This window comes from Caretta caretta, chromosome 2 (genome assembly GCF_965140235.1).
Source record: "Caretta caretta isolate rCarCar2 chromosome 2, rCarCar1.hap1, whole genome shotgun sequence".
NCBI lineage: Eukaryota > Metazoa > Chordata > Testudines > Cheloniidae > Caretta > Caretta caretta.
In genome coordinates, this window is record NC_134207.1 from 49,952,376 (window position 1) to 49,980,018 (window position 27,643).

Here is a 27,643-nt window from a genome sequence, read left to right on the forward strand (position 1 = left end):
CTCGTTAAAAAAATAATGTGTTAATTAAATTTGTGCCTGAACTCCTTGTGGGAGAATTGTATGTCCCCTGCTCTGTTTTACCCACTTCTGCCATATATTTCATGTTTTAGCAGTTGCGGATGATGACCCAGCACATGTTGTTCATTTTAAGAACACTTTCACTGCAGATTTGACAAAATGCAAAGATGTGAGATGTGAGATTTCTAAAGATAGCTACAGCACTTTATTTAGGGTTTAAGAATATGAAGTGCCTTCCAAAATCTGAGAGGGACGAGGTGTGGAGCATGATTTCAGAAGTCTTAAAAGAGCAACACTCCAATGCAGAAACTACAGAACTCGAACCATCAAAACATAAAATCAACCTTCTGCTGGTGGCATCTAACTCAGATAATGAACATGAACATGCATCGATGAGCACTGCTTTGGACTGTTATCATGCAGAACCCATCATCAGCACGGACTTGTGTCCTCTGGAATTGTGGTTGAAGCATGAAGGGACATATGAATCTTTAGGGCATCTGGCACACAAATATCTTGCAATACAGGCTAGAACAGTGCCATTAGAATATCTGTTCTCACTTTCAGGTGACATTGTAAACAAGAAGTGGGCAGCATTATCTCCTGCAAATGGTTTGTCTCAGCGATTGGCTGAAAAAGAAGTGGGACTTACAAGCTCTAAAATTTCACATTGTTTTATTTTTGAATGCAGGTTTTTTGTACATAATTCTACATTTGTAAGTTCAATTTTCATGATAAATAAATTGCACTACAGTACTTGTATTAGGTGAACTGAAAAATACTATTTCTTTTGGATTTTTTACAGTGCAAATACTTGTAATCAAAAATAAATTTAAAGTGAGCACAGTACACTTTGTATACTGTGTTGTAATTGAAATCAATATATTTGAAAATGTAGAAAACATCCAAAAATATTTAAATAAATGGTGTTCCATTATTAACAGTGCCATTAATTGCGATTAATTTTTTTAATCACTTGACTGGCCTACTATTGTGGTTGCTGGTTATTATCTCCTGTCTCAATTACCTGAAGTGAATTAAGTGGAAAATATGTCTGAAAGTGAATAACAGCTTGTTAGAGAAAAAATTAAAATATGTACAGTACAATTATAGAAACATCTACATAGAGTTTGCTTTTTATGTACTGGTTTCTCAAACTTTGCATATGAATACTTCTTGAGTGGAAAAAATAAAGCCAATGAGATACCATTGTCCATATACACAATATATCATCATAATAGTTTGATAAAATGATGGCCACCATGACAAATGTTTCATAATGCATTCAAAATAGTGGTTGTCATGTCAGTGAAAAGTTCACTTTAACCTTTTAAACACAACAGACATACACTCCAAAGTAAAGGTCTTAGCCTTCAGAATAAAATGCTAGAAGCCAGAATGACTTGTTGCATTTAGATACACAGGTTCTTCAGGTTAGCCACTTTTTGAAACAGTAACACAAAGATATAACAATTCCATGGCTACACAGGAGTATACCACCAAACCATAGTTTCAGAACTCAGTTGTCAGTAGTGATTAAAAACTGAGAACCTTCTGCTCTAAACATAGAATCCTCCACCACTTGATCTAAAGGAGAATTTATAATGCTTAGCACTTAAACTGGGTGACACTTTTTATGTTCACAAGGCACTAACATTAGTAGTCACAATAATTCAGAGCATATTCATAGAATGGAGCATAAAGTTTTGAAATTAAAGCAGCAGCCAAACTTTTCAAAATAACTACTGACTTTGGTTGCCTCAGTTGTTGGGTGTCCAACTTGAAACACATTAAAGCAGCCTGGTTTTGGAGGAAAGTGCTCTGCATTTTCTGAAAGTCTCACCCCTTGAAGGTGTCTTCAAATTGAGCATTCCGAAATGGAAGCATCCAAAATCAATAGTCTATTTTGAACATGTTGGCCAGCATGTTTATTAAGCTATCAATATATAATTTTATCTTTCTCACGCACATGCACACACACAATTTTGTTAAATAATGTGTTTTAAAATGTTTAAAATGATTTTCTGTGAAGCACTGTCATTTCTATTACTGCTAATACTACCCCAAAATGCCCCAACCAAACAAAATACCCCCACCCACTCAAAATAAAACACCTCTTACCAAATACATTAAATTTAAGAATCTGGTTTAAATGTATTAAAAGTAAAGCAATCTAGAGGGAAAGGTCAAATTCCAGACTGAGGATCTGAATCTCACGTCACTTACACTGGAATACACTAAGTACACATGTATACAGCAAATGGGAGTGTGCTTCCCAGCATGGGTAGACAGACACATGCTAGCTCTGCTCCAGCTAGTATGTTAAAAATAGCAGTGTCATTGGGGGTACCATGGCTGGTGGCTCAGGCTAGCCACTCAAGTACATACCCAGGGGTCAGGGCAGCTTTGACACTGACAAATGACTTGTTAAATAGCTTGTTAATATTTTAATGCTGTCTGGGTATGTAATGCATTCATACAATTTTGAAGATAATTTTATTTCCTCTGCAGATGTTTTTCCTGTTCTACTTGGCACACAAAAGATATGGGCTGTGAGTTCTAGAAGAGGCAATGGGTGACATCCTAGCCCCAGTGAAGTCAATGATAGTTTTCCCATTGACATCAGTGGGGCCAGGATTTCATCCAATATGCTGATTTTTGGTTTTTTATTTCTTTTCTGTATCTGCACAAAATCATCGCTGATGATCTGAAAAGGCATTTGAACACCTCCTGGGATTATTTATTAGAAAAGCCATTTGGTTTTTGTTGTCCTATCAAATCCGGGTATTATTTGTACTTTTTTTGCCAGTGCATGTAAGGCAGGAATTCTGCTTTTTCACCTGCTTCTTGTGTTTGTGTCAATGAAGTGCTCAGTAAAGACACTAAATGGGCAGCTTTAACCTATGAAGTCAAAGGTAATTGTTCTGGAGTGAATCTATTAAGAAGTATAAAATCTAACAGCACAGTTTTCACCCTTTTCTCATGTTCTAAAACTTTTGGTTCCCACAAGACTTTACATTTCTGCCACTCAACATCCCCTTGATGTAATGTGGCACCAAACACTCTAGTTACCCAGCGAAAAATACCCACTTCATTTAACTCATATGGGCTATATCCTGGCACCTAGTTAGAAATATTCTTAAAATAAGAACAAGGCCTTCAGGCTGGTATAATTTTCCCAATAAAAATGCAACTAATTCCCAACTATTGTAATAAACAACCTACCTGTAAAGGGCTGAAAGTGGCCGCTTGTTTCCAGGTTTTGGTCTGTATGGTTTTGGTTCTCCTGCCATGTTGATATCTGAAAGCAAACATTTGGTATACGTAAGCCAAAGCTTAGCAACTAAGAGTGAGTCTGCACACACACAAGATGCTGTGAAAATAAATAATAAAAGATAGAACAGGAAAGTAGACCTAACACTCTGATCAAGTTTTAGCTGCTTTTAAGCTGATGCTATAAAAGTGTCCTTTTAAAAAAATATCTTGCTACCTTGCCTATGGGTTTAAGCAACACACCAGTCAAGGATAATATATAGAATTCATATTTTTTGATAATTTAATGGTGTGGTTTATGGAGATATTGTTAAGTTTAGGCTATAGTGTATCTCTGGTCTGGAAATGATCTTGAATAGAGATTAGACAAAGAGACAGACAGTGCTTTTGAGTCACTTCACCATCGTTCAGAAAAGTAGCTGTCACATGCTGCTGTGAGAGCCCACGGTGACTCAGGCAGAATTCCTCCTTGAGATCAAGCCAACGTTTGAAGGAGTGCAGCATCAGCAGCTCTCACCGTATACCAGTCACCACAGCTCTCGCATTTAAATATGGCAATGGGTCCATGTCCCCCACCTCCTGGTGTCCCTTTTAGAGTTAAACAAATACTTTTGTGGTGCTAGCTTGAAATGGATCTTTTACTCAGGGAACACAAGGTGTGATTCTGACTAGTCCCTATGCACCACAATCTGGTCCACAGATTGCCATAATCTCTGTCTTCCTCAAAAAATAAATTGAACTGCAATGTAAAACTACTTTTCCCAAACACAACCCTTTAGAGGAAGTAGAGAAAGTTCTGAGGGCAAGTTATCTTCATAAAATGTACTTTATTGTTTTAAATGTGTGTAATTGACAAAGGAGGAAATACATTGTAATTTCCATATATAATTTTATCCTAAACAGTTACTGTCTCAGACATCCTCTGTGCATTTCAGTGAAATGCTAGAAGCCTTGTATACTTCATAGTGTATCTCCATTCCCTTACCCCAAGAGTGTACAGTGATCCTGAAAATATTCTAATGTCTGACATGTGAGAAGTCATTACCCACCCTGGATCTATTTACTGTACTCTCTTTGCCCTTCCTGGGAGTCGTAAACAAGGACAGAGCTAATCTGATGAGGGCACAATAGAAAATGTTCATAAATCCATTTTTAGTTCTAGTGACAGTTACCAATGAAGGAAAAATCACAGCCTATTCTGTTGGGAATGCTCTGACTAAAATGGTTATACCCATACTTACACAACAGCTGTGGAAATAGAAGGCTCCTGCAATTTCATGCACAGAGCCTTTAACTCTGCTTTAAACAGAAAGCAGTTTGGGCTATCTTATATAAATAAGGTATTTTTCCAGGAAATTGGACATCATGGTGGAAGCCATGTGGAGAAGTAACCCTTTCACCTCAGCAAAGACATTTTGTGACACCATTATACATACTGGGACTAATTCGCCTGGTATTTACGCCAATATAAATCAGGAATAATGCCAACAAAGTCAGTGGAGTTACAGCAGTTTTACACTGAAGTGACAAAGTGACAAATCCTTCAACAAAAAACCTTCAAAACCAGACTCCAATGAGAGACTGCTGAATTGGAATTAATTAGCAAACTGGATACAATTAACATAGGCTTGAATAAAGACTGGGAGTGGATGGGTCATTACACAAAGTAAAACTATTTCCCCATGTTTCCACACCCTCCCCCCTGGCTGTTCCTCAGACATTCTTGTCAACTGCTGGAAATGGCCAACCTTGATGATCACTTCAAAAGGTTTCTCCCCTCTCCCTCCTCTCCACTCTCCTGCTGGTAATAGCTCACCTTACCTCATCACTCTTCTTACAGTGTGTATGGTAACGCCCATTGTTTCATGTTCTCTGTCTATATAAATCTCCCCACTGTATTTTCCACTGAATGCATCCGATGAAGTGAGCTGTAGCTCACAAAAGCTTATGCTCAAATAAATTTGTTAGTCTCTAAGGTGCCACAAGTACTCCTTTTCTTTTTGTGGATACAGACTAACACGGTTGCTACTCTGAAAGCTTTCAAGGACTCACATTGTCCTGATTTTTTAGTCTCTAAGGTGTCACAAATACTCCTTTTCTTATTGTCCTGATAAGGACTTTGCTTCAGATTAGAGGACAGCAGAGTGGAAAGCAGTAGTGTGGGAAGACCACCTGTAGAGAGAGCAGACTTGGTCTCTGGCACATAGCCCAGAAAGTCTTAGGCATCAAACTTTCCTTGGTAAATTCAACAGTTAAAATAAAACTCTTTATATCTTTGACTTGCTTCCCACACAGAAATTTGTTTAGTTTCAGAGTAAGCTGCTCAGAAGACTAAATTGTGAATGAAAAATCTTTATTTGAAAATTTTTAGTTGAAAAATATTGGATTGCCCACTGGATGTTTCATACCATTTCAATAATTTCTCATCAAAATGAATATTTTAAATAAATTTTTACTTTAAATACTGTTTCATTTTAAAATATTGATTTAAAATGAAAATTTTCATTTCAAGATCTGCAATAGAAAAACTAATATTTTTTTGTCTGGAACTGACAGTTTCCCAGAAAGGGGAAAAAAAAAATCAGTTTGGTTGGAAAAAATTTCCACATGAAAAATTTCAGCCTGATCTAGTTTCAAGTAACGGTGCTGTGTTGGAATTGGCATTACACTAAATCAGTGGTTCTCGTACTTATTTGATCAGGCCCCTCTTCTTTGTGTCAGTAGTCATTTATGTGCACCGTCTCCCCCACAAGTACATATACTGCCCCTCAGCTCTGAAGGCAGCACACGCCAGCAGCAGCACAGGAGGGAGGCAATGTGAAAAGGGATATTTGTCAATACCACTTTTCACAGCAGACTTAGAAGTAAGGGTGCAGCAGTGCAGAAGTAAGGAAATATTTGTCATCACTTTTCATAGCAGCCTTAGCACCCCATTGCCACTCTTACTTCTACACTGTTGCTGCCACCCTGGGGCTGAGAGCAGGAGACCTGCCACCTCAAGATGAGGGATTGGGTGGGAGGGAGAAGAGCCTGAGTCCGGGGTGCTTCCTGGTGAAGCATTGGGAGGGGAGAAGCAGAACCAAAGCTTGCGTGGCCATGCTCCAGCTGTCCCCTTTATCCCCACCTCCTGGGTGCACATGGCCCTTTTGCAGGAAGTGATTGAGAATCATTGTTACCTGGGTTGGACTTCCATTTACCTCCTGGAAAACTGAGTATTAGAATTGGAATGGAAATTTCATCCTATGACCTTTACTATAATTAAACCCTTCCATGCTATTTTAATATGACAGCTTTAGGTCATTGACTTTCCTGCCTTTCACCATCTCTTCCTAAAACTCAGTCAAATTTTGGGGAAAAAATGCAATGTTTATAATCTGCTTTTGAAAAACATCTAAGGTCGCAGCATTAATTTCCATATATTTCTCATGTCTATCATCCTCTTTTTTTTATTGGTTTATGTATTTATTTTTCCAGAATTTTGACCAAGGTCACTTTGAACACTAAAGAATTCTCAGATCTTTTTTCCTTACCCTTTGGGTACAGAGCAGTGTTATCTTTGTGATTTAATTATAGACCTACATTCATAAAGTTGTACAAATTCATCCAATACAGATGAATGTTTTTGTTTTAACCAAATACTGTCAGAAAAATAACATTATCAGAAAACACAGCAGGAAAGCTGCTCAGACTCAGTTAAGATACCATCAGGTGCAAATAAATCCCTAAAGGCACTACCTGGAAAAACTGAATTGCATTATGGTATCAATATCAATAGTGAGAATTGCTTTTTAATACAGGGAATATTTTGAAGAAAAGGCACATCCATGGGGCTTTTCCATTTATTATTTCTGTTATTGGTTTTCTTTTCAATCAGTTTAACTGTCTGCCTTAAATGTCCCTTGAAATGTGTGTTAACTCCTTATGCTAAACAACCTGTTCCACCCTGTTTTTAGCTGTGACGCTGAGTATATTTCCCTGACCTGAAGAAAAACTCTGTGTCAGCTTGAAAGATTGCCTCTCTCACCAAACAGAAGATGATCCAACCAAAGATATCACCTTGTGTCTCAAAAGAAAATTGACAGTTGAAATTCACTAACTGTTGTCACATATTCTTATTTTTATTAAGATAATGCCTAAAAGCCTCAGTCATGGACCAGGACCCTATTGTGTTAGGTGCTGTACAAACACAGAACAAAACAATGCTATCTGCCCCACAGAGTTGACAATCTAAATAAAAAATATATATATACATATGCACATCTATATATTAATATTCTCAGCTAATATCAGTTTAAAAAGAACATTTTTATTGAAAATTGTAAGGGCAGGTCACATGCAAGGGACAGTAAAATCTATGAAACATCTTGAATTCGATGAAATACAAATATGTCATCATTACACATATGATCGACTGACTGGTGTCTACAAGACCGCAACTGAAAAAACTGCTGACCTGACAGGATGCCTGAGAAGTCTACCTGTCTACCTGAAGCCTGCAGCTGAGACATTACAAAAAGGTTTCTGAGGAGCATCCATCCCTCTGACCACTAGGCCCATGCTTCACATCTGTGTGGGCACTAACGATATCGAGGTATGACTCTCAGCAGATCAGCAGTGACTACAGGATTCTGGAATCAGGGAAAGAGGAGTAAGGGGCCAAGGTTGTGTTATTGTCCATCCTCCAAGCTGAGGACAATGGCCCAGGCAGGGTGATATGTATCCTGGAGGTGAGTGCATGGATGCACAGATAGTGTCGATGGGCGGGATTTGGCTTCCTCAACCATGGGATGCTGTTCTGGGAAGAGAGTCTGATGGGAAGAGATGAGGTCCACCTGGTCAAGAAGGGGAAGAGCATAGAATCATAGAATATCAGGGTTGGAAGGGACCTCAGGAGGTCATTTAGTCTAACCCCCTGCTCAAAGCAGGACCAATCCCCAACTAAATCATCCCAGCCAGGGCTTTGTCAAGCCTGATCTTAAAAACTTCTAAGGAAGAAGATTCCACCACCTCCTTAGGTAACGCATTCCAGTGTTTCACCACCCTCCGAGTGAAAAAGTTTTTCCTAATATCCAACCTAAACCTCCCCCACTGCAACTTGAGACCATTAGTCCTCGTTCTGTCATCTGCTACCACTGAGAACAGTCTAGAGCCATCCTCTTTGGAACCCCCTTTCAGGTAGCTGAAAGCAGCTATCAAATCCCCCCTCATTCTTCTCTTCTGCAGACTAAATAATCCCAGTTCTCTCAGCCTCTCCTCATAAGTCATGTGTTCCAGCCCCCGAATCATTTGTGCTGCCCTCCGCTGGACTCTTTCCAATTTTTCCACATCCTTCTTGTATTGTGGGGCCCAAAACTGGATGCAGTACTCCAGATGAGGACTCACCAATGTCGAATAGAGGGGAATGATCACATCCCTCAATCTGCTGGCAATGCCCGTACTTATACATCCCAAAATGCCATTGGCCTTCTTGGCAACCAGGGCACACTGTTGACTCATATCCAACTTCTCGTCCACTGTAACCCCTAGGTCCATTTCTGCAGAACTGCTGCCTAGCCATTCGGTCCCTAGTCTGTAACGGTGCATGGGATTCTTCCGTCCTGAGTGCAGGACTCTGCACTTGTCCTTGTTGAATCTCATCAGATTTCTTTTGGCCCAATCCTCTAATTTTTCTAGGGCCCTCTGTATCCTATCCCTACCCTTCAGCGTATCTACCTCTCCTCCCAGTTTAGTGTCATCTGCAAACTTGCTGAGGGTGCAATCCACACCATCCTCCAGATCATTAATGAAGATATTGAACAAAACCAGCCCGAGGACTGACCCTTCGATGGCCAGAACATCCCTCGGCCCTCGCTTTTCCCACAGCGCCCATTGACTTGGAGCGGCGAACTGTGGCCAGTGGGAGCCGCGATCGGCCAAAACTGCGGACGCAGCAGGTAAACAAACCAGCCCGGCGCGTCAGGGGCTTTACCTGAAGAAGCGGTGGACCACAGTTGAGAACCACTGGTATTGAGGGATATCACTTGTTCAGGACAGGCAGGATAAAAGGGGAAGAGAAGTTGCATTATACATCAAGAACAGATACACTTGTTCTGAAATCCAGAAGGAGGTGAAAGGCAGACCAGTTGAAAGACTCTGGGTTAAGATAAAAGAGGTAAAAAATAAGGATGATGTCATGCTAGGGGTCTATTATAGACCACCCGATCAGGAAATGGAGGTGGATGAGGCATTTGTGGAACATATAAAAGAAACAGCCAAAACACAAGGCCTGGTAGTAATGGGGAATTTTAACTACCCAGACATCTGCTGGAAAAGTAATACAGCAAAACACAAATTTTCGAATAAGTTCTTGAAAGATATCAGGGCAACTTTTTGTTTAAGAAAGTGGAGGAAATATTGAGAGGGACAGCCATTTTAGTCTCAATTCTGACTAACAGGGAGGAACTGGTAGTGAATCTGAAGTGGAAAGCAATTCAGGTCAAAATGGAAGTGACAGATTTCATGATTCTAAAGAAAGGAAAGAGTGCGAGCAGCAGAAGGGCAATGAACTTCAAAAAAGCAGACTTTAACAGACTAAGAATGGTAGGTAAGGTCTCATGGGAAGAAAAACTAAGAGAAAAAGGAGATCTGGAGAGCTGGCAGTTTCTCAAGAATACAATATTAAAGGCACAACTGCACACTATCCTGATGTGAAGCTAAGATAGGAAGATGAGTAAGAGGCCATTAGCTCCATCAGGAGCTCTTTAATGACCTGAAAATCAAAAAGAATCCTACAAAAAGTGGAAACGTGGACAAATTGCTGGGGAGGAGTACAATAGAATAGCACAAACATGTAGGGACAAAATGAGAGGCTAAGGCACAAAATGAGTTACAACTAGCCAGGGACATAAAAAGCATTAAGAAGACATTCTTAAAATACATTAGGAACAAGAGAAAGGAAAGTGTAGGTTCTCTACTTAGGGGGGAAGAAGGGCTAGTAATTGATGACAACAAGAAAGTTGAGATGTTTAATGCTTGTTCTCCTTCAGTCTTCACTATGAAAGTTAAGATGAGCAGATACTTAACACAATATTTTAACAAGGGGGAAGGAAACAAGCCAAAAATGGAAAGGACAGGTTTAAGTATACTTAGATAAGTTAGGGAAATTCAAGTCGTCGGGGCCTGGTGAAATTCAGCCTAGGGTACTTAAGGAGCTAGCTGAAGCAGCCTCAGAACCATTAGCAATTATCTTTGAGAACTCTTGGAGGATGGGAGGCCCCAAAGTACTGGAGAAGGGCAAGCATAGTATTTATCTTTAAATAGGGGAACAGAGAGGACCCAGGGACTGGTCAGCCTAACTTTGACAGCTGAAATAATACTGAAGCAAATTATTAAACAATCAATTTGTAAGCATCTAGAAGATAATAGGGTTACAACAAACAGCCAGCATGGCTTTGTCATGAACATACTAGGCCAAACCGCCCTAATTTCCTTTGTTGACAGGATAACTGACTTAGTGGATGGGGGGAACCAGTAAATGTGTTATATCTTGATTTTAGTAAGGCTTTTGACAGTCCCACATAACATTCTCATAAGCAAATTAGAGAAATGTAGTCTAAATAAAATTACTATAAGGTGGGTGCACAACTGCTTGAAAGACTGCAGTCAAACAGTAGTTATCAATGGCTTGCTGTCAAACTGGGAGGGTATATCTACTGGGGTCCTGCAGGGGTCAGTCCTGGTACTAGTCAATAGTCTCATTAATGACTTGGATAATGGAGTGGAGAGTATGTTTATAAAATTTTCAGATGACATTAAGCTGGGAGGGGTTGCAAGCACTTTGGAGGATAGGATTATAATTGAAAATGATCTTAACAAATTGGAGAACTGATCTGAAATCAACAAGATGAATTCAATAAAGATAAGTGCAAAGTACTACACTTAGAAAGAAAAAATCAAATGCACAACTACAAAATGGGGAATAACTGACTAGGTGATAGTACTGCTGAAAAGGACGTGGTGGTTATAATGGATCACAAACTGAATAAGTCAACAATGTGATGCAGTTGTGAAAAAGGCTAATATAATTATTTGTTGTATTAATAGGACTGTCGTACTTATTGTCCCACTCTCCTTGGCACGGGTGAGGCCTCAGCTGGAATGCTATGTCCAGTTCTGGGCATCACACTTTAGGAAGGATATGGATAAATTGGAAAGAATCCAGAGAAGGGCAACAAAAATGATAAGAAGTTTATGAAACAAGACCTTATGAGGAAAAGTTTAAAAACACTGGTAATGTTAAGTCTTCAGAAAAGAAGACTGAAAGAGGACCCAATAACAGTCTTCAAATATGTGAAGAGCTGTTATAAAGAGAACTGTGATTGTTTGCCACGTCCACTGAAGATAGGAAAATAATGGTCTTAATTTGCAGCAAGGGAGAGTTAGGTTAGATATTAGGAAAGTCTTTCTAACTGTAAGAGTAATTAAGCTTTGCAATAGGTTACCAAGGGATGCTGTGGAATCTCCATCACAGGAGGTTTTTAAGAACAGGTTAGACAAACATCTGTCAGGGATGGTCTAATTTTACTTGGTCCTTCATCAGCACAGGGGGCTGGACTTCATGACCTCAAGGTTCCTTGCAGGCCTACATTTCTAGCATTCTATGGTTTCCATCACTGCTCAGCAGCACATGAATAACTAAGCAGGTTAGCGTTGCTTTTTCACATCACATTATTTTCCAGTTCTGTGTGCTTTGACTTCCAGTTCTAAGATTAGCAGTGAATTTGTCAACATTTCTCAGGAAAGATGATTTCATGCTGTTTCTAGACCAAATAGAAATCTTGTGAGATAACACGGTTCATCCATCATTAGATTCATAGGAGACCTTTACATTTATTAGATCATAAACTTTGTGTCAAATAAAGCTGTTGGCAACAGTATGAAGATGTACCTGCTGTCAATGATTCTCCCCTCAGGAATGCAAATAAATAGAGGCCTTGAAATCTGCAGATATCCGTGGACCATGTTTGCAGATTGTGGGTTGGATGTGGACACACGTTTTGTATCCACACAGGGCTCTACAGATAAACATCACTGCTTACGCTGTAAAATTAACGGATACATTTGCAATTTGACAAGAGACATAGTGATGCATGTTTGCTTCTCTGACGGAATGATCAAGCCCATAGGCTCCTGAATTGTTATGACTCATCATGTAGTATATAGTAGTAGCAGTAGTATTTAACATTATCACCACAATATTATTAAGGTACTACTATATTTAGAAAAATGACTATGCAAAAAGGCACATTATTACTCAACAAAATCTCTGTGTATTCAAAGTCATATTTGATTGCTTTTCTGAATAAAATAGTTGTTTACTACTTTCTATTCTTAGAACAGCGGAGCCAATAAAGCTATGAGACAAGGACCTAGATTATTTTCTGTCTTATGCACCATCAGCAGAATTGATAACTAATTTTGAATACGGAATCTTTGTTGCTAATAATGTTGTCCAGATACCTGAGGTTTCAGGGCTAGCAAATTACACATAAACTAAGTAAATTAGATATGTAAATCATTGAGACACAACATATGTGGAACTCCACAATGATATCTGCACAGCATGTCCACTTCAAAACAATATTTAATTACAGTGCTTGAAATCAATGATGTGTCATAAAAACCAGAATGCGCCACATGTGGGGAACTTCAAACAATGTATATACTATATCAAAGGGAATTTAACCAAGTCATGTTATACTTAGTAGTTATCTACCTTACAAAATTTAGACAGTATATGATAAGAACATAAGAATGGCCATACTGGGTCAGACTAAAGGTCCATCCAATCCAATATCCTGTCTACCGACAGTAGCCAATGCCAGGTGCCCCAGAGGGAGTGAACTTAACAAGTAATGATCAAATGATGTCTTGATCATCAACTTCTTGTCTCCCTTAGTAATAAGAGTAAACCATTTATGTGGCTTGAGTAAGAAAGCAATTAAGTTATTTTAAATTGTGGGAAATGCCAACTGCCATAAGTGGGTCTAGGCTTTGTTCTACTCTACCAAATTTTTGGAGCTGTGAAGGAAGAAACTTCCCAGAAAATTAATTACAAACTCAAATAAACATTGTTTGTAAAATATTAAATGAAGGTGTGTGACATGCTACTCACCTATAGTGCTAAAAATAATTTGCTCACGTGTATCCGCTGCATTTGCATGCAAGTAGCTGGAAATTTTCTTTATACTAACTAAGATGACAGCTATTGTAAATTCTTCAACCAGAAAGAGCTGCCTTTTTGAATAGTGTAAGAAAGTGCTTTGTTCAACTATCTCTTCTTAACACCATTGATTAACTAAAGTGGCAGGCATGCTGTTGTTTGAAACCCTTCCCTCACCCCACACTCCCCAAAACTTTATTCAGTTCTACAGAAAATCCTGACCCTTCTAAACAAACTTAGAAAACAGATCTTGCACCAAGTTGGCTCTCTGGAGATGCAGAAGGGAAATGGAATTCTCTACTTAGGTTGCAGAGGAAGAGTAGAGCTGCTTTGTGGCAGATACTGCAGCCTTGGGGCTTCTATAGTTTTCATATCCCCTGTGCTACCCTTTACCTGTGTAGAAGCACATTCCCTGTCCATGTCTTAGGTGACTCTCCTGAAACGCTCCACATAGTGGGGCTCAGATAGCCACTGTGCAACAATTATCTGCAGTGTACAGAGGCGGAGACCTCCTTCCTCTCACCCCAAAAGGGAAGTGCACTGGTTCATTGCCTTTGAGGCTCTTATCCTTCCACACGATTTGGTCCAGGGTGAAGAACTTCTACAGTTACCAAGGGCTGCACCTCAACTGGCCAAACTACAGTATGGGGCAAATATAATTGCCTGCCCTCTAGTGGGCGCCTTTGCATTTGAAGATGTGTTGGAATTGTCCCTCCCTGGCATGGTATGAGCCCAATCAAGTTCTCCGCACAGCAGCGCTCAGGGATAGCAGAAGCCGGGGCATAGAAAAGCTAGGGCTGGAAGATCCACTACTACATGGATCTGTCACACAGGGATCTGCAATTGGGCTGGAGTAGCCTTTGGTGCAGCAATTCTGGAGCTGCTCCATCACCGAGAGAGCAGGGTTCCCATCCCACATGCATCTGTGTAGGGCCTAGCCTGCCTACCCCTAAATATAGATGTATATAAAGTCTAATAAGACAACAGAGGTGGTGGTGGTGGGGGAATGTCACATGACATTTATTTATTTTTGCCTTTTGGAGAGCAACAAAACTGCCTTGGATGTCAGGATAGCCAGTCCTAAAAAAGTTCACACGGAGATTGTCACATAATATTATTGTACCCTTTGCATTATTACTTTACACTGTTATTATGAATAGGAAGCATGTAGTTGGTTTTAGTGAGGTAGCACCAGTCCACAAGTGAGTGATGTGCCACAACAGTGACATGGTCTGTCTTAAACAAGGAGTTTGTGTAATAGCTGTGGGCATTATCTTCTATCTCCCAGAAGATGCAAGCCAAGCTTGCAGCTTTTTCATATAGTGAGGAGCTGAGTGAACTCCTTTATTCCTTTGCCTTCTCTTGACAGCAATAAAGATGCTGTTTACAAAAAGAAGATAGAGTGCTTGTGTTTCAGATCAAGAATAATTGCTACAGGGCAGCAGCTACCAAATTATCTGGTGTTCCTCTTCAGTAACCAAAGATAGTTATTTTCACAAGCTTCTGGTAAATCTTAATGTTGAATAGATGTTTAAGTGCCTCAGCACTGCACTTAGCCTGAAGCAGTGACTTTCAATATTGCAGCTGGGATGCAGTAAGAGACTCTCATATTAACTCCTTCAGACCTGCCAATGCTCTGTTGGAGGAGAAGGTATTTGTACTTGGTTTTGTATTTGTATTATTTGTATGTGTAGAGGCTTGTAGGGGCTTTGTGCTGGGAGAGAAGCTGAGCCCTGATTAGGGGGCGGGGCTTCTCTGACTAGGGGTCCTATAAAGGTAGCCAGCCAGTCAGGCAGTGGCACAGGAGCCAGCAAATAGTGCTGTAAACAGGGTAGTTTGAGGGGGAGTTTGTATTGTGGTGCTTGTTTTTGCTGTGGGTGGTGGTGTTTTGGTGTGGTTTGTGTTTCCCAGATTAACAGGATTTAGGTGGGAAGGCTATGACAGATACAGAGGCAGCAGTGGGAGTGACTCATGTAGCGGAAGACACAATGACGATGACTGGATGTGGAAGCTGCGGTATGTACATGATCCTGGAGGGGGTACCTGGTAAGAGTTTTGTCTGCATGAAATGCCGTCTGATAGAGCTGATGGAGGAAAAGATCTGGGGATTGGAGATGCAGGTGGAAAGTCTGGCTGAGTTTAGAAGGGGTTTGAGTGGATTATGGAGCAAAGACATGAGGCAGCTGAAGGGAAAAGCTCAGACTTGCAGATGGAAGTAGGACTGAAGAATTCTGAGGGGAGACTACTGGGTGAGGAAAGTGGACAGTGGAAGCATCTGACTAAGAGAGCCAGGCAGAGGAAAAGATGGGCTAGTGAAGGAGAAATAGAGCTCAAGAATAGGCTTGCAGAGTTGGAAAATGAAGAAGGGGATCAGCAGGTGGTCACTGAAGGTGGAACGGCAAGAAAGAAGAGAAGAGCAGCTAGTCCTATAGGAAAAGAGGAAAAGTCAATGGAGGCTACACCAAATCTGAGCCCCAGGAGAATACAGGATGGGTTGAAGAGGATTACAAGGGAGAATAGGAATGGAAAGAACTTGCAGCCAGAGGGAACAGGGGATAGACTGGAGAATAGCACCATCACCAGGAAAAGGCAGGTCTACGTGATTGGGGACTCCTTACTGAGAAGAATAGACAGGCCTGTAAGCAGAGCTGATCCAGAGAATAGAAGGGTGTGCTGTCTTCCAGGTGCTAAGATACAGGATGTAGACCTGAGGTTGAAAAGGATCCTAAAGGGAGAGGAAAAGAATCCCCTAATTATCCTTCATGTGGGAACAAATGATACTGGTAGATTCTCGCTGGAATGTATCAAGGGAGACTATGCCAGGCTGGGGAAGACGCTTAAGGAAATCGAGGCTCAGGTGATCTTCAGTGGGATTCTGCCTGTTCCTAGAGAAGGGTAACAAAGGTGTGACAAGATTATGACTATCAACAGATGGCTCAGGCAGTGGTGCTATAAGGAGAGCTTTGGGATGTATGGCCACTGGGAGGCATTCATGGACAGAGGACAGTTCTCTCGGGATGGACTTCATCTGAGTAGGGAAGGAAATAGACTTTGAGGATGGAGGCTGGCACAACTGATTAAGAGAGCTTTAAACTAGGAATCTGGGGGAGATGGTTGGGAGATGTCCAGATAATTTCCAAGCCGGATTTTAGCATTGAGAGGGAAGAAAACAAAGTAAGAAAGGACACAGCCATGGGTAGGAGAATGGACATAAGGAGGAAGGGCAGTGTGGATACCAGTCTAATACGTCATACTGGCTGTAGAATGACCGTGCCTAATCGGGTAAAGAATGTGAGCGAAGCCAAAGAGCAAAAATTAAGATGTTTGTACACCAATGCGAGGAGCCAAGGTAACAAAATGGAGGAACTAGAGCTACTGGTGTAGGAAGTGAAATCTGATATTATAGGGATAACAGAAACATGGTGGAATAGTAGTCGTGACTGGACTACAGCTATTGAAGGGTACATGCTGTTTAGGAAAGACAGAAATAAAGGTAAAGGTGGTGGAGTAGCATTGTATATCAATGATGAGGTAGACTGTAAAGAAATAAGAAGCGATGGAATGGATAAGACTGAGTCCGTCTGGGCAAAAATCACATTGGGGAAGAAAACTACTAGAGCCTCCCCTGTGATAGTGCTTGGGGTGTGCTATAGACCACTGGGATCTAATTTGGATATGGATAGAGCCCTCTTTAATGTTTTTAATGAAGTAAATACTAATGGAAATTGCGTGATCATGGGAGACTTTAACTTCCCTGATATAGACTGGAGGACGAGTGCTAGTAATAATAATAGGGCTCAGATTTTCCTAGATGCAATAGCAACTACTTGATGAAGGAATCCATCAGCTGAACCAACTAAAGGGGAATACCATTTTAGATTTGGTTTTGGTGAGTAGTGAGGACCTCACAGAAGAAATGGTGGTAGGGGACAACCTTGGTTCAAGTGATCATGAGCTAATTCAGTTCAAACTGAATGGAAGGATAAATAAAAATAAATCTGCGACTAGGATTTTTGATTTCAAAAGGCCTGACTTTCAAAAATTAAGGAAATTAGTTAGGGAAGTGGATTGGACTGAAGAATTTATGGATCTAAAGTCAGAGGAGACCTGGGATTACTTTAAGTCAAAGCTGCAGAAGCTATCGGAAACCTGCATCCCAAGAAAGGGGAAAAAATTCATAGACAGGAGTTGTAGACCAAGCTGCATGAGCAAGCACCTCAGAGAAGTGATTAAGAAAAAGCAGAAAGCATACAGGGAGTGGAAGATGAGAGGGATCAGCAAGGAAAGCTACCTTATTGAGGCCAGAACATGTAGGGATAAAGTGAGACAGGCTAAAAGTCAAGTAGAGTTGGACCTTGCAAAGGGAATTAAAACCAATAGTAAAAGGTTCTATAGCCATATAAATAAGAAGAAAACAAAGAAGGATGAAGTGGGACTGCTAAACACTGAGGATGGAGTGGAGGTTAAGGATAATCTAGGCATGGCCCAATATCTAAACAAATACTTTGCCTCAGTCTTTAATAAGGCTAATGAGGATCTTAGGGATAATGGTAGTGTGACAAATGCGAATGAGGATATGGAGGTAGATATTACCATATCTGAGGTAGAAGCGAAACTCGAACAGCTTAATGGGACTAAATCGGGGGGCCCAGATAATCTTCATCCAAGAATATTAAAGGAATTGGCACATGAAATTGCAAGCCCATTAGCAAGAATTTTTAATGAATCTGTAAACTCAGGGGTTGTACGGTATGACTGGAGAATTGCTAACATAGTTCCTATTTTTAAGAAAGGAAAAAAAAGTGATCCGGGTAACTACAGGCCTGTTAGTTTGACATCTGTATTATGCAAGGTCTTGGAAAAAATATTGAAGGAGAAAGTAGTTAAGGACATTGATGTTAATGGTAAATGGGACAAAATACAACATGGTTTTACAAAAGGTAGATTGTGCCAAACCAACCTGATCTCCTTCTTTGAGAAAGTAAGATTTTTTAGACAAAGGAAACGCAGTGGATCTAATTTACTTAGATCTCAGTAAGGCGTTTGATATGGTGCCACATGGGGAATTATTAGTTAAATTGGAAAAGATGGGGATCAATATGAAAATTGAAAGGTGGATAAGGAATTGGTTAAAGGGGAGACTATAGCGGGTCATACTGAAAGGTGAACTGTCAGGCTGGAAGGAGGTTACTAGTGGAGTTCCTCAGGGATTGGTTTTGGGACCAATCTTATTTAATCTTTTTATTACTGACCTTGGCACAAAAAGTGGGAGTGGGCTAATAAAGTTTGCGGATGATACAAAGCTGGGAGGTATTGCCAATTTAGAGAAGGACCGGGATATCATACAGGAGGATCTGGATGACCTTGGAGTAATAGTAATAGGACGAAATTTAATAGTGAGAAGTGTAAGGGTTTAGGGATGCATTTAGGGATTAACAACAAGAATTTTAGTTATAAGCTGCGAATGCATCAATTAGAAGTAACGGAGGAGGAGAAGAACCTTGGCGTATTGGTTGACCACAGGATGACTATGAGCCGCCAATGTGATATGGCCGTGAAAAAAGCTAATGTGGTCTTGGGACGCATCAGGTGAGGTATTTCCAGTAGAGATAAGGAGGTGTTAGTACCGTTATACAAGGCACTGGTGAGACCTCACCTGGAATACTGTGTGCAGTTCTGGTCTCCCATGTTTAAGAAGGGATGTATTCAAACTGGAACAGGTACAGAGAAGGGCTACTAGGATGATCCAAGGAATGGAAAACCTGTCTTATGAAGGGAGACTCAAAGAGCTTGGCTTGTTTAGCCTAACCAAAAGAAGGTTGAGGGGAGATATGATTGCTCTCTATAAATATATCAGAGGGATAAATACCGGAGAGGGAGAAGAATTACTTAAGCTCCGTACCACTGTGGACACAAGAACAAATGGATATAAACTGGCCATCGGGAAGTTTAGACTTGAAATGAGACGAAGGTTTCTAACCATCAGAGGAGTGAAGTTCTGGAATAGCTTTCCAAGGGAATCAGTGGGGGCAAAAGACCTATCTGGCTTCAAGATTAAACTCGATAAGTTTATGAAGGAGATGGTATGATGGGATAACATGATTTTGGCAATTAATTGATCTTTAACTATTCATGGTAAATAGGCCCAATGGCCTGTGATGGGATGGGATCTGAGTTACTACAGAGAATTCTTTCCTGGGTATCTGGCTGGTGAATCTTGTCCATATGCTCAGGGTTCAGCTGATCACTATATCTGGGGTCGGGAAGGAATTTTCCTCCAGGGCAGATTGGAAGAGGCCCTGGGGTTTTTTCGCCTTCCTTTGTAGCATGGGGCATGGGTCACTTGCTGGAGGATTCTCTGCACCTTGAAGTCTTTAAACCATGATTTGAGGACTTCAATAGCTCAGACATAGGTGAGAGGTTTATCGCAGGAGTGGGTGGGTCAGATTCTGTGGCCTGCATTGTGCAAGAGGTCAGACTGGATGATCATAATGGTCCCTTCTGACCTTAATATCTATGACACATTTTAAACAACATGGCTACGAACTTCAGCCATTTTTTCCTATTCCTCCAAAATATTTTTCTCTCTTTTCAACATTGATCTAGATGGCTTGTCTGCCCCACATCATGTCCTTTAACTCCGCATTCTGTGAGGCTTAACTCTTCATGCCAAGCTCAAGTACCGAGACTTGATGCAAGGAGGTTCTGTGGAGTCTTAGGGTTTCCTTGTCTCATGCTGTCCCACGCATCTGGCCTGGCATTTCTTGTTATTATTAGAGACAGTCAACATTATTCATGCAAAAAGTTCTTCACAATACAAGTTGCAAAAAAAAACCCTGTTGACATTCTGGCCTTTCCCATTTTTTTGCAAACTGTTCCTGTGACATTTGAAATTGATATTTCAATCAAAATTGTAATCTAAATTTCCAACATTATTGAAATTTTTCATTTTCTGTACTATCTTACTGAAAACTAGGTTTTTGATTTAAAAAGTCTCAGATCATTTCATAAAACAAAAGACAAACAAACAAAAAGGGTCTGTTTTGAACCCTGCATAACAGAAATGACTTCAATTGCTTTCACAAAATTGTTTTCCCAATTTTCAACAAATGATTTGTATTTCAGTAGCACTTATGGATGGCACATTCAGTTGTGGTCCTATTGTTCTTGATGCTGTACAAACACCTAGTAAGAGAATACCTGCCTCTAGGAGCTTCCTGCTTAACTGGACAGCCAATAGAGACAAAGGAATTGTCATCCTGATTTTGTAGACGGGAAACCAAGGACTACAGTGCACTGATCATGCAGGAAGCCTGCGGCAGGGAACTGAACCCAGATCCCTATTCTAGTGCCTTAACCACAAGACCATTATTCTCAGCCAGATTGCTCTTATTTTGGATCAATCATTCTCACTCTCAGCTGTCAAATTCCTCCTTGAAAACCATTTATTTTGCCTGGTTCTTATGTTCTAGTTATCCTCCATTGCCTAGAGTGAGCTACTCCTCCATTTTGATCCCACCTTATTTCCTTTAAAAAAAATTAAAATAAGGAAAACCAGAATGTGTAATATTTATTCACCACACATAGGATTAATGTTATTTCCCTTCTTGTAATAAGAAAAGGAGTACTTGTGGCACCTTAGAGACTAACAAATTTATTTGAGCATAAGCTTTTGTGAGCTACAACTCACTTCATCTTGTAATGTAACCCGTCTTACTCCTTCCTGTAACACTTCCCTTTGCTTGTTATCATCATATCATAGATATATCAATTTTAGATTATATATGCATATATCAAGTAAGCACACACAATGGACAGTGATACTATAATAGTGTATACATATTAAAGTATATAATAATATTTGCCATACAATGCTATATGAGATCCAGGAATTATTTCCTATTTCAAGTATATAGAAATATTACACTATTCCAGATACAATATGGTAGCTGTTGTGGAAATTTTATCTGTAATGTGATTGCTGTAAAATATTTATGAAGCACTGTAACAGTATTAGAGGGGCCCATATTTTTTACATAAAACTTTAAAATACCCATTTTCTCTAGCATATTTAAGTATTTCAGAGTATCCCATGGCATTCACTGACCTGTTTGCCATTTTCTTGAACACTTCAAGGTTGAACAAAATGACAGCACAGGGAGGCATAATTCCGCCAAAGAATGACACAAGGGAGACAGCATTATTCAGGAGCTAATTTTCAAATAAACAACATGCCAAATTTCAGTACAATTAACACTTACGTTAAGTGCCAGTTACTAATTCTCTGTCACTTCCAAAGCACACACTTCCCTGAGTGGATTCAATTCATACTGATACCTAAACCATAACAATGCAGCTTGCTGCAAGCAGGAGATACAGTAAACTGAAAGTACAGGCAAGCTTCAGAATAAATGACACAGAGTGGGTCTGTTCTGTTTAGCAATAAATATAATTTGTGTTTCCCCAGAGGAAGGTGTAAATGGATGATGGTAGGAACATAAGAATTGCCAGACTGGCTCAGATTTGTGGTCCATCTAGTCCAATATCCAGCATCAGATACTTCAGAGGAAGATGCAAGAGCCCTACAATAGATAGATGTCGGAAAATATTCCCCTATGAAGGTCTCATCCTAATAATTAATAGTTAATGATTGTGGTAATCCCCGAAGCATGAGTTTTTATCTTTTTTCCAATAATCATTTTGTTAGCATCAACTAACATAACTCTAGATATTCCGATTATCTATATAAACAACGCATCTCTCTTTGCTTCTTATTCCCTCTCATTCTACTCCCACTGAAGTCAAGTGAACTTTTGATATTGACTTCAAAAGATTCAGGTTTCACCTTGTGTGCAGAGATTTCTTCATATGCACTTTATAACCTATTCTTCACAAGATCTCTGTTGAGCAGCTTGAAGTGTATTCTGTGTTATTAGCAGTATTTTGAATCTAAAATAGCAAATGTTATGCAAAAATCAGTTTATAAAATAAACTAACTGTTTTAAACCTGATTTAAACTCAATTTAAAAATCAAATATATTAGAAAAATTGAGACCATAAATATAGTTTGTCAAATTTAATTAAAAAAATCAAAGCAGTTTTAATAAACAAATGTAAAAAATCATCAACCCTGCAAACCCTTTCTATATGGTTGTCTTGTAATTTAAAACAAAAGTACTATACACTTCTGGGGGGGAAAGTGTATAATGTGCATAGGTTTTAATTAATTTAACTCCAGGTTTAGTAGGTTGGTGTTTAGGACATCGTTAATTCAAGATTGCTCAGTGTTTGTATTATAAATCTGTATTTTCAGAAGATTAGGAGTCAGAAGTAAAAATTAATTCCAGGCCGTGGCAAAAATGTGTTTTGTTGTTGTTTTAAAACTAAATATTTTATTTATTTTTATATATATGCACACACACATACACACTTTTCTGTATGTAATATATATGTAACCCTTCTGCCCGTCAGAGTTGGCAGCAACAAGGGCCGGGTTCAATATCTAGGGGTTCCATTCCAATAACACAATGCAAACCGGCTCGAGCCCCCACCCAGTGACCTGGGACAAATATATACCACCCCCGCTGGGCGCCTCCAAGAGGCAATACTTCCCCTCTCGCAAGCACATGGTCTGAGTGTAGCAAAATCCTTTTAATAACAGAGAGAAACAATGTGGCATTATGTTGGGGAAACACCACCAACAGGATTCATAACACAACCCATGAGCAAAAAAAGAACCCACCCCAGGCAAATTGGGGCATGCCCTTTTCCCTTTGGTTCTTGAGTCCAGCAACCCCAAATCACCCAAAGTCCCAAAAGTCCAATGCCCCAAAAGTCTCTGACCCTGGTCAGGGCAGCCCCAGAGTTCGAAAGTTTATCTGCGGAGCTTTACCTCCCAACCTGGGTGGAAATGGGACGGGGGTAAGAGGCACCTTACGTGATCTGAAGCTGACCGCCCCATAGCTCCATAGCGGCACTCCGCTCCGCCAGCCGCCCCACAAACTCCTTCGCTCAGCTGCACTCCGCTCCGCCAGCCGCCCCACAAACTCCTTCGCTCCGCTCCGCCAGCCGCCCCACGAACTCCTTCACTCAGCTGCGCTCTGCTCCGCCAGCCGCCCCACGAACTCCTTCGCTCAGCTCCACGGCCCACAAGCCGCTCCTGCCATCCACACACTGCTCCGCGTCGAACTGCTTCACCAGCCGTCCCGCAAACTGCTCCACAATATATCTTCAGGCTCCCCCACTACTTAACACAACACTCAGTGATTTCAGCTCTTAGGTGAATTCAGCTTGTAGTAGGGGAGCCCCAGTGCTGGTGCACTGTCAGCCCAAAGTGAGCTCAGCAGCCTATAACTAGACTTCTAATGAAATCAAAATTAGCTCTGATATTCCACAGTGGAGAGAGGAGGAAGTGCAATTAGCATGTAAGGCCCTCACCAAGGGGCCCATGCCACCAAGTATTAATACTTGTCCCCAGCCTCTCTCCATTCACACAGTTTTGGAACCCATGACCCTTGCCTAGCGAGTGCTACTTAGTTGATGGTGAATCCCTCCATCATAACAAAAGGCCACATACAGTTCCAAGCACAGTTCCCATAATCAGGGTAATAACAATTTATTCTTCCTGCCCCAATAACAGAGACACTGGGGATCCCACAGCAGCCAAAGTGACCATTTGGGCAGCTATGGTCTCATTCTAGGCGGGGTGGGTGTGCCTATGCAAATGAGATCGGCCCCTGAAGTTCTTTTCCACAATTTGCCACACCTCACCACCAGATGTCAGGGTGGAGCTCATCCTGACACTGCTTACATCCTCCCCCCAGCCGAGACTTTGTCGTCCCGACAAATCACACTCCCTTTATACCAACTCATTGGTTTCCTCCAAAGGGCCTCAGGAAGCCCACTTTAGCTTCCACAAGCCTGTGTGCTAAATGTATTGGCTCCTCACTAGTCACCCCAGGTGCATCATAAGTTAACCGTTTCACTGGTCTTATCACCCTGTCTCGTCTATTGAGAATCTCTGTTGTCGAGGTAGGGGGAACATCCTCTTGAGTGACGGATGGAGAGGCTTCCCTGGAGGGTCCCTCGGCTACTGGCGTAGGCCCCTGCACTCCTAGTTCTAACGCTGGAGGGTCCAAGGTGCCCAGGACATCCTCTACCTGTCCGTCCCCATTGTCCAATAACCTGTGTGTGTCATCACAGGGGGGTCTCATCAGCAGCACCGGGGTATCAGAAAGGGGCCTAAATAGTTCCGCCATTGGGTTTAGGGCGGAAGAGGGAAAACTCTCGTTTGGTTCAGCTGATCGAGACTGAAATCTTGTCTCCATCCCAGGATACACCAGGGTTGTGTCTTCCTCCTCAGACTCACTCTCAGATGTGCAGAATAGGGATAAGTTAGCTGCAGGGGGCCCACTGTCTGTGTTGGATGGCGGCTTTGGTCTAGCACCTCTGTTCTGCCCGGCGGCCCTGCCGTGGCCCATCTCACAAGGGGTGCTTACCAATTCCCCCACAGGGAGCAAAAGGTTTCTATGCACCGTCTTTATTTGCCCTGGACCGTCTTCAGGTTTGATCTTGTAGACCGGCAGATCTCCCAGCTTTTCCATCACCAGGTAAGGTATTGCCTTCCATCTGTCAGCTATCTTGTGTTTGCCAGCAATACCCAAATTTCGCAGCAGGACTCTGTCCCCCGGCTGGAGCTCCTGCGAACGCACTCTAGCATCATATCGATGTTTGTTGCGGTCTGCGTTCTTCCGAGCCGCAGCGGTAGCTAAGCGATAAGCATCCCGCAGCTTTTCTCTTAGTCGGGATACATATTGCTGATGAGTTTCATAGCTATCTCCATCCTCTGATACACCAAAGCACAAGTCTATGGGTAATCTTGGTTCTCGCCCAAACATCAAGAGATATGGGGTGACTCCCGTAGCATCGTTCTTTGTGGCATTGTAGGCATGCACCAGAAATGCGACATGCTGGCTCCAGGTTGCCTTCTGCTCTGGTCGCAAAGTTCCCAACATATCTAATAGGGTTCGATTGAACCTCTCTGGCTGAGGATCACCTTGGGGGTGATAAGGCGTTGTCCTAGACTTTTTAATTCCTGCTATCTTCAGCACCTCCTTCAGAAGGTGACTCTCAAAATCCCGCCCCTGATCAGAGTGTATCCGAGCCGGGAATCCATAGACTGAGAAATATTTGTCCCACAATACTCGAGCAACGGTGGTGGCCCTCTGATCACGTGTGGGATATGCTTGTGCATACCGTGTAAAATGGTCAGTCACTACTAGAATGTTTCCAACATTCCTCTTGTCTACCTCTACAGACAAGAAATCAATGCATACCAACTCCAAAGGTTTGTTGCTGGTGATGTTCTTGAGATATGCAGCCCTCGTGGGCAGAGTTTTCCTTTGAACACATCGAGCGCAAGTCTCACATTTCCTGCGAACATCTTCAGCCATTCGGGGCCAATAGAACCTACTACGAATAAGTTCCAGGGTCCTCTCCATCCCTAAATGCCCAAAGTCATCATGAAGGGCCCTCATGGCCAGGGCTCTGTACTTTTTTTTGGCAGTACTAGTTGTGCTCGTTGTTTTTGTAAAGGGTCAGTGGTCATTCGGTGTAGCACTCCCTGAATCAGTTTTAGTTTGGTCCATTCTCTCAATAGTAGTTTACCCTCCGGGTTAGGTGGGACAACCGCAGCTGGGCTTCGCCCCTCCCTTTTGGCAAGTAGTGTATCACGAATGTCAATATCTTGCCGCTGGGCTTCTTGCCAGTCAGCCGCATTGAGCATGGGCAAAGGAGATTGGTCTAATGCAATATAGTTCACCGAAGCAGAAGGCATGCATTCAGGGGGCAGGCCCAAAGCTTCTGCAACACATCCCTGAAAGCCCTCACGGGCCTCTGGCTCTCGGCGACTCACACTGCAAATAGCTCTCACTCCATCTGTGGGTATCACAGCAACTTCTGGAGCCTGCGGACGCCTGGACAATGCATCTGCATCTACATTGCTTCTCCCTGATCGGTACTGAATGCTGAACTCATAGCTAGCCAAGGCGGCCACCCATCTCTGCCCTGTAGCATCCAGCTTAGCACTTGTTAACACATAAGTCAGTGGATTGTTGTCTGTCCACACCTGGAACTGAGCACCATACAAGTAGTCTCGAAATTTCTCAGTGATGGCCCATTTCAAGGCCAAAAATTCCAGCTTGTGGGTGGGATAGCGAGTTTCACTATCAGACAATCCTCGGCTGGCAAAGGCTACAGGTTTACATTTGCCTTCCACTTCCTGGTACAGGACTGCTCCCAGACCCTCCAAACTGGCATCAGTATGCAGGATAAATGGTTTGCTTGGGTCAGCAAAAACTAGGACTGGAGCATGAGTTAGGCAAGTAATGATTTCTCGAAAAGCCCTTTCACATCTCTCATCCCACCGTGGCCCAAATGGTGCAAAGGGGCCATTGTGTCTCTGCACAGGAGGCTTTGGGGACCTCCCCTTATTCTTGGACTTAGATTTGTTCTTGCTGGACTGATGTCCCCTGGTAAGATCATTCAGAGGCTTTACAATCGTAGCATAGTTTTTCACAAATCTGCGGTAGTAGCCACTAAATCCAAGGAAGGTCTTGAGTTCTCTGTAGTTACTTGGACGTGGCCATGTAGTGAGTGCTTCTATTTTATCAGGATCAGTACTCACACCTTCTTGGGACACAATGTGACCCACATACTTCACTGAGGTTCTGCAGAACTGGCATTTGTCAATTGAAAGCTTCAGACCATAATCCTCCAACCTATCAAGCACTTTAAGAAGTCTTTCTTCATGCTCCTCTAAGGTTCTTCCAAACACAATCAGGTCATCCAAATAAACTAACACTTGCAGTAAATTCATGTCTCCCACAACTTTCTCCATGAGACGTTGAAAGGTGGCAGGTGCTCCAGAAATCCCTTGGGGCATGCGTTCGAACTGATAAAACCCTAATGGGCAGATGAAGGCTGTCTTCTCCTTATCTTCTTCTCCCAGAGGGATCTGGTAGTATCCACTTCGAAGATCCAACACAGAGAACCACTGGCTTCCCAGCAAACAGTCTAAGGCGTCTTGCACTCGAGGCATAGTGTACTGGTCGACCACAGTACGGCTGTTTAGGGTGCGGTAGTCAATACACA

General features: G+C 41.6%; 1 protein-coding gene across 16 annotated transcripts in view; it reads right to left on the bottom strand.

Moving 5' to 3' along the window:
• The window catches only part of RALYL (RALY RNA binding protein like), a 643,381-nt gene that overhangs the window by 114,307 nt on the left and 501,431 nt on the right, over nucleotides 1–27,643 (bottom strand). For all 16 annotated transcript variants that reach the window (XM_048841084.2, XM_048841083.2, XM_048841088.2 and 13 more), the window contains one exon: nucleotides 3,244–3,319. In XM_048841084.2, coding sequence (XP_048697041.1) covers nucleotides 3,244–3,319 — 76 coding nt within the window. The remainder of the gene's footprint in view (nucleotides 1–3,243; nucleotides 3,320–27,643) is intronic.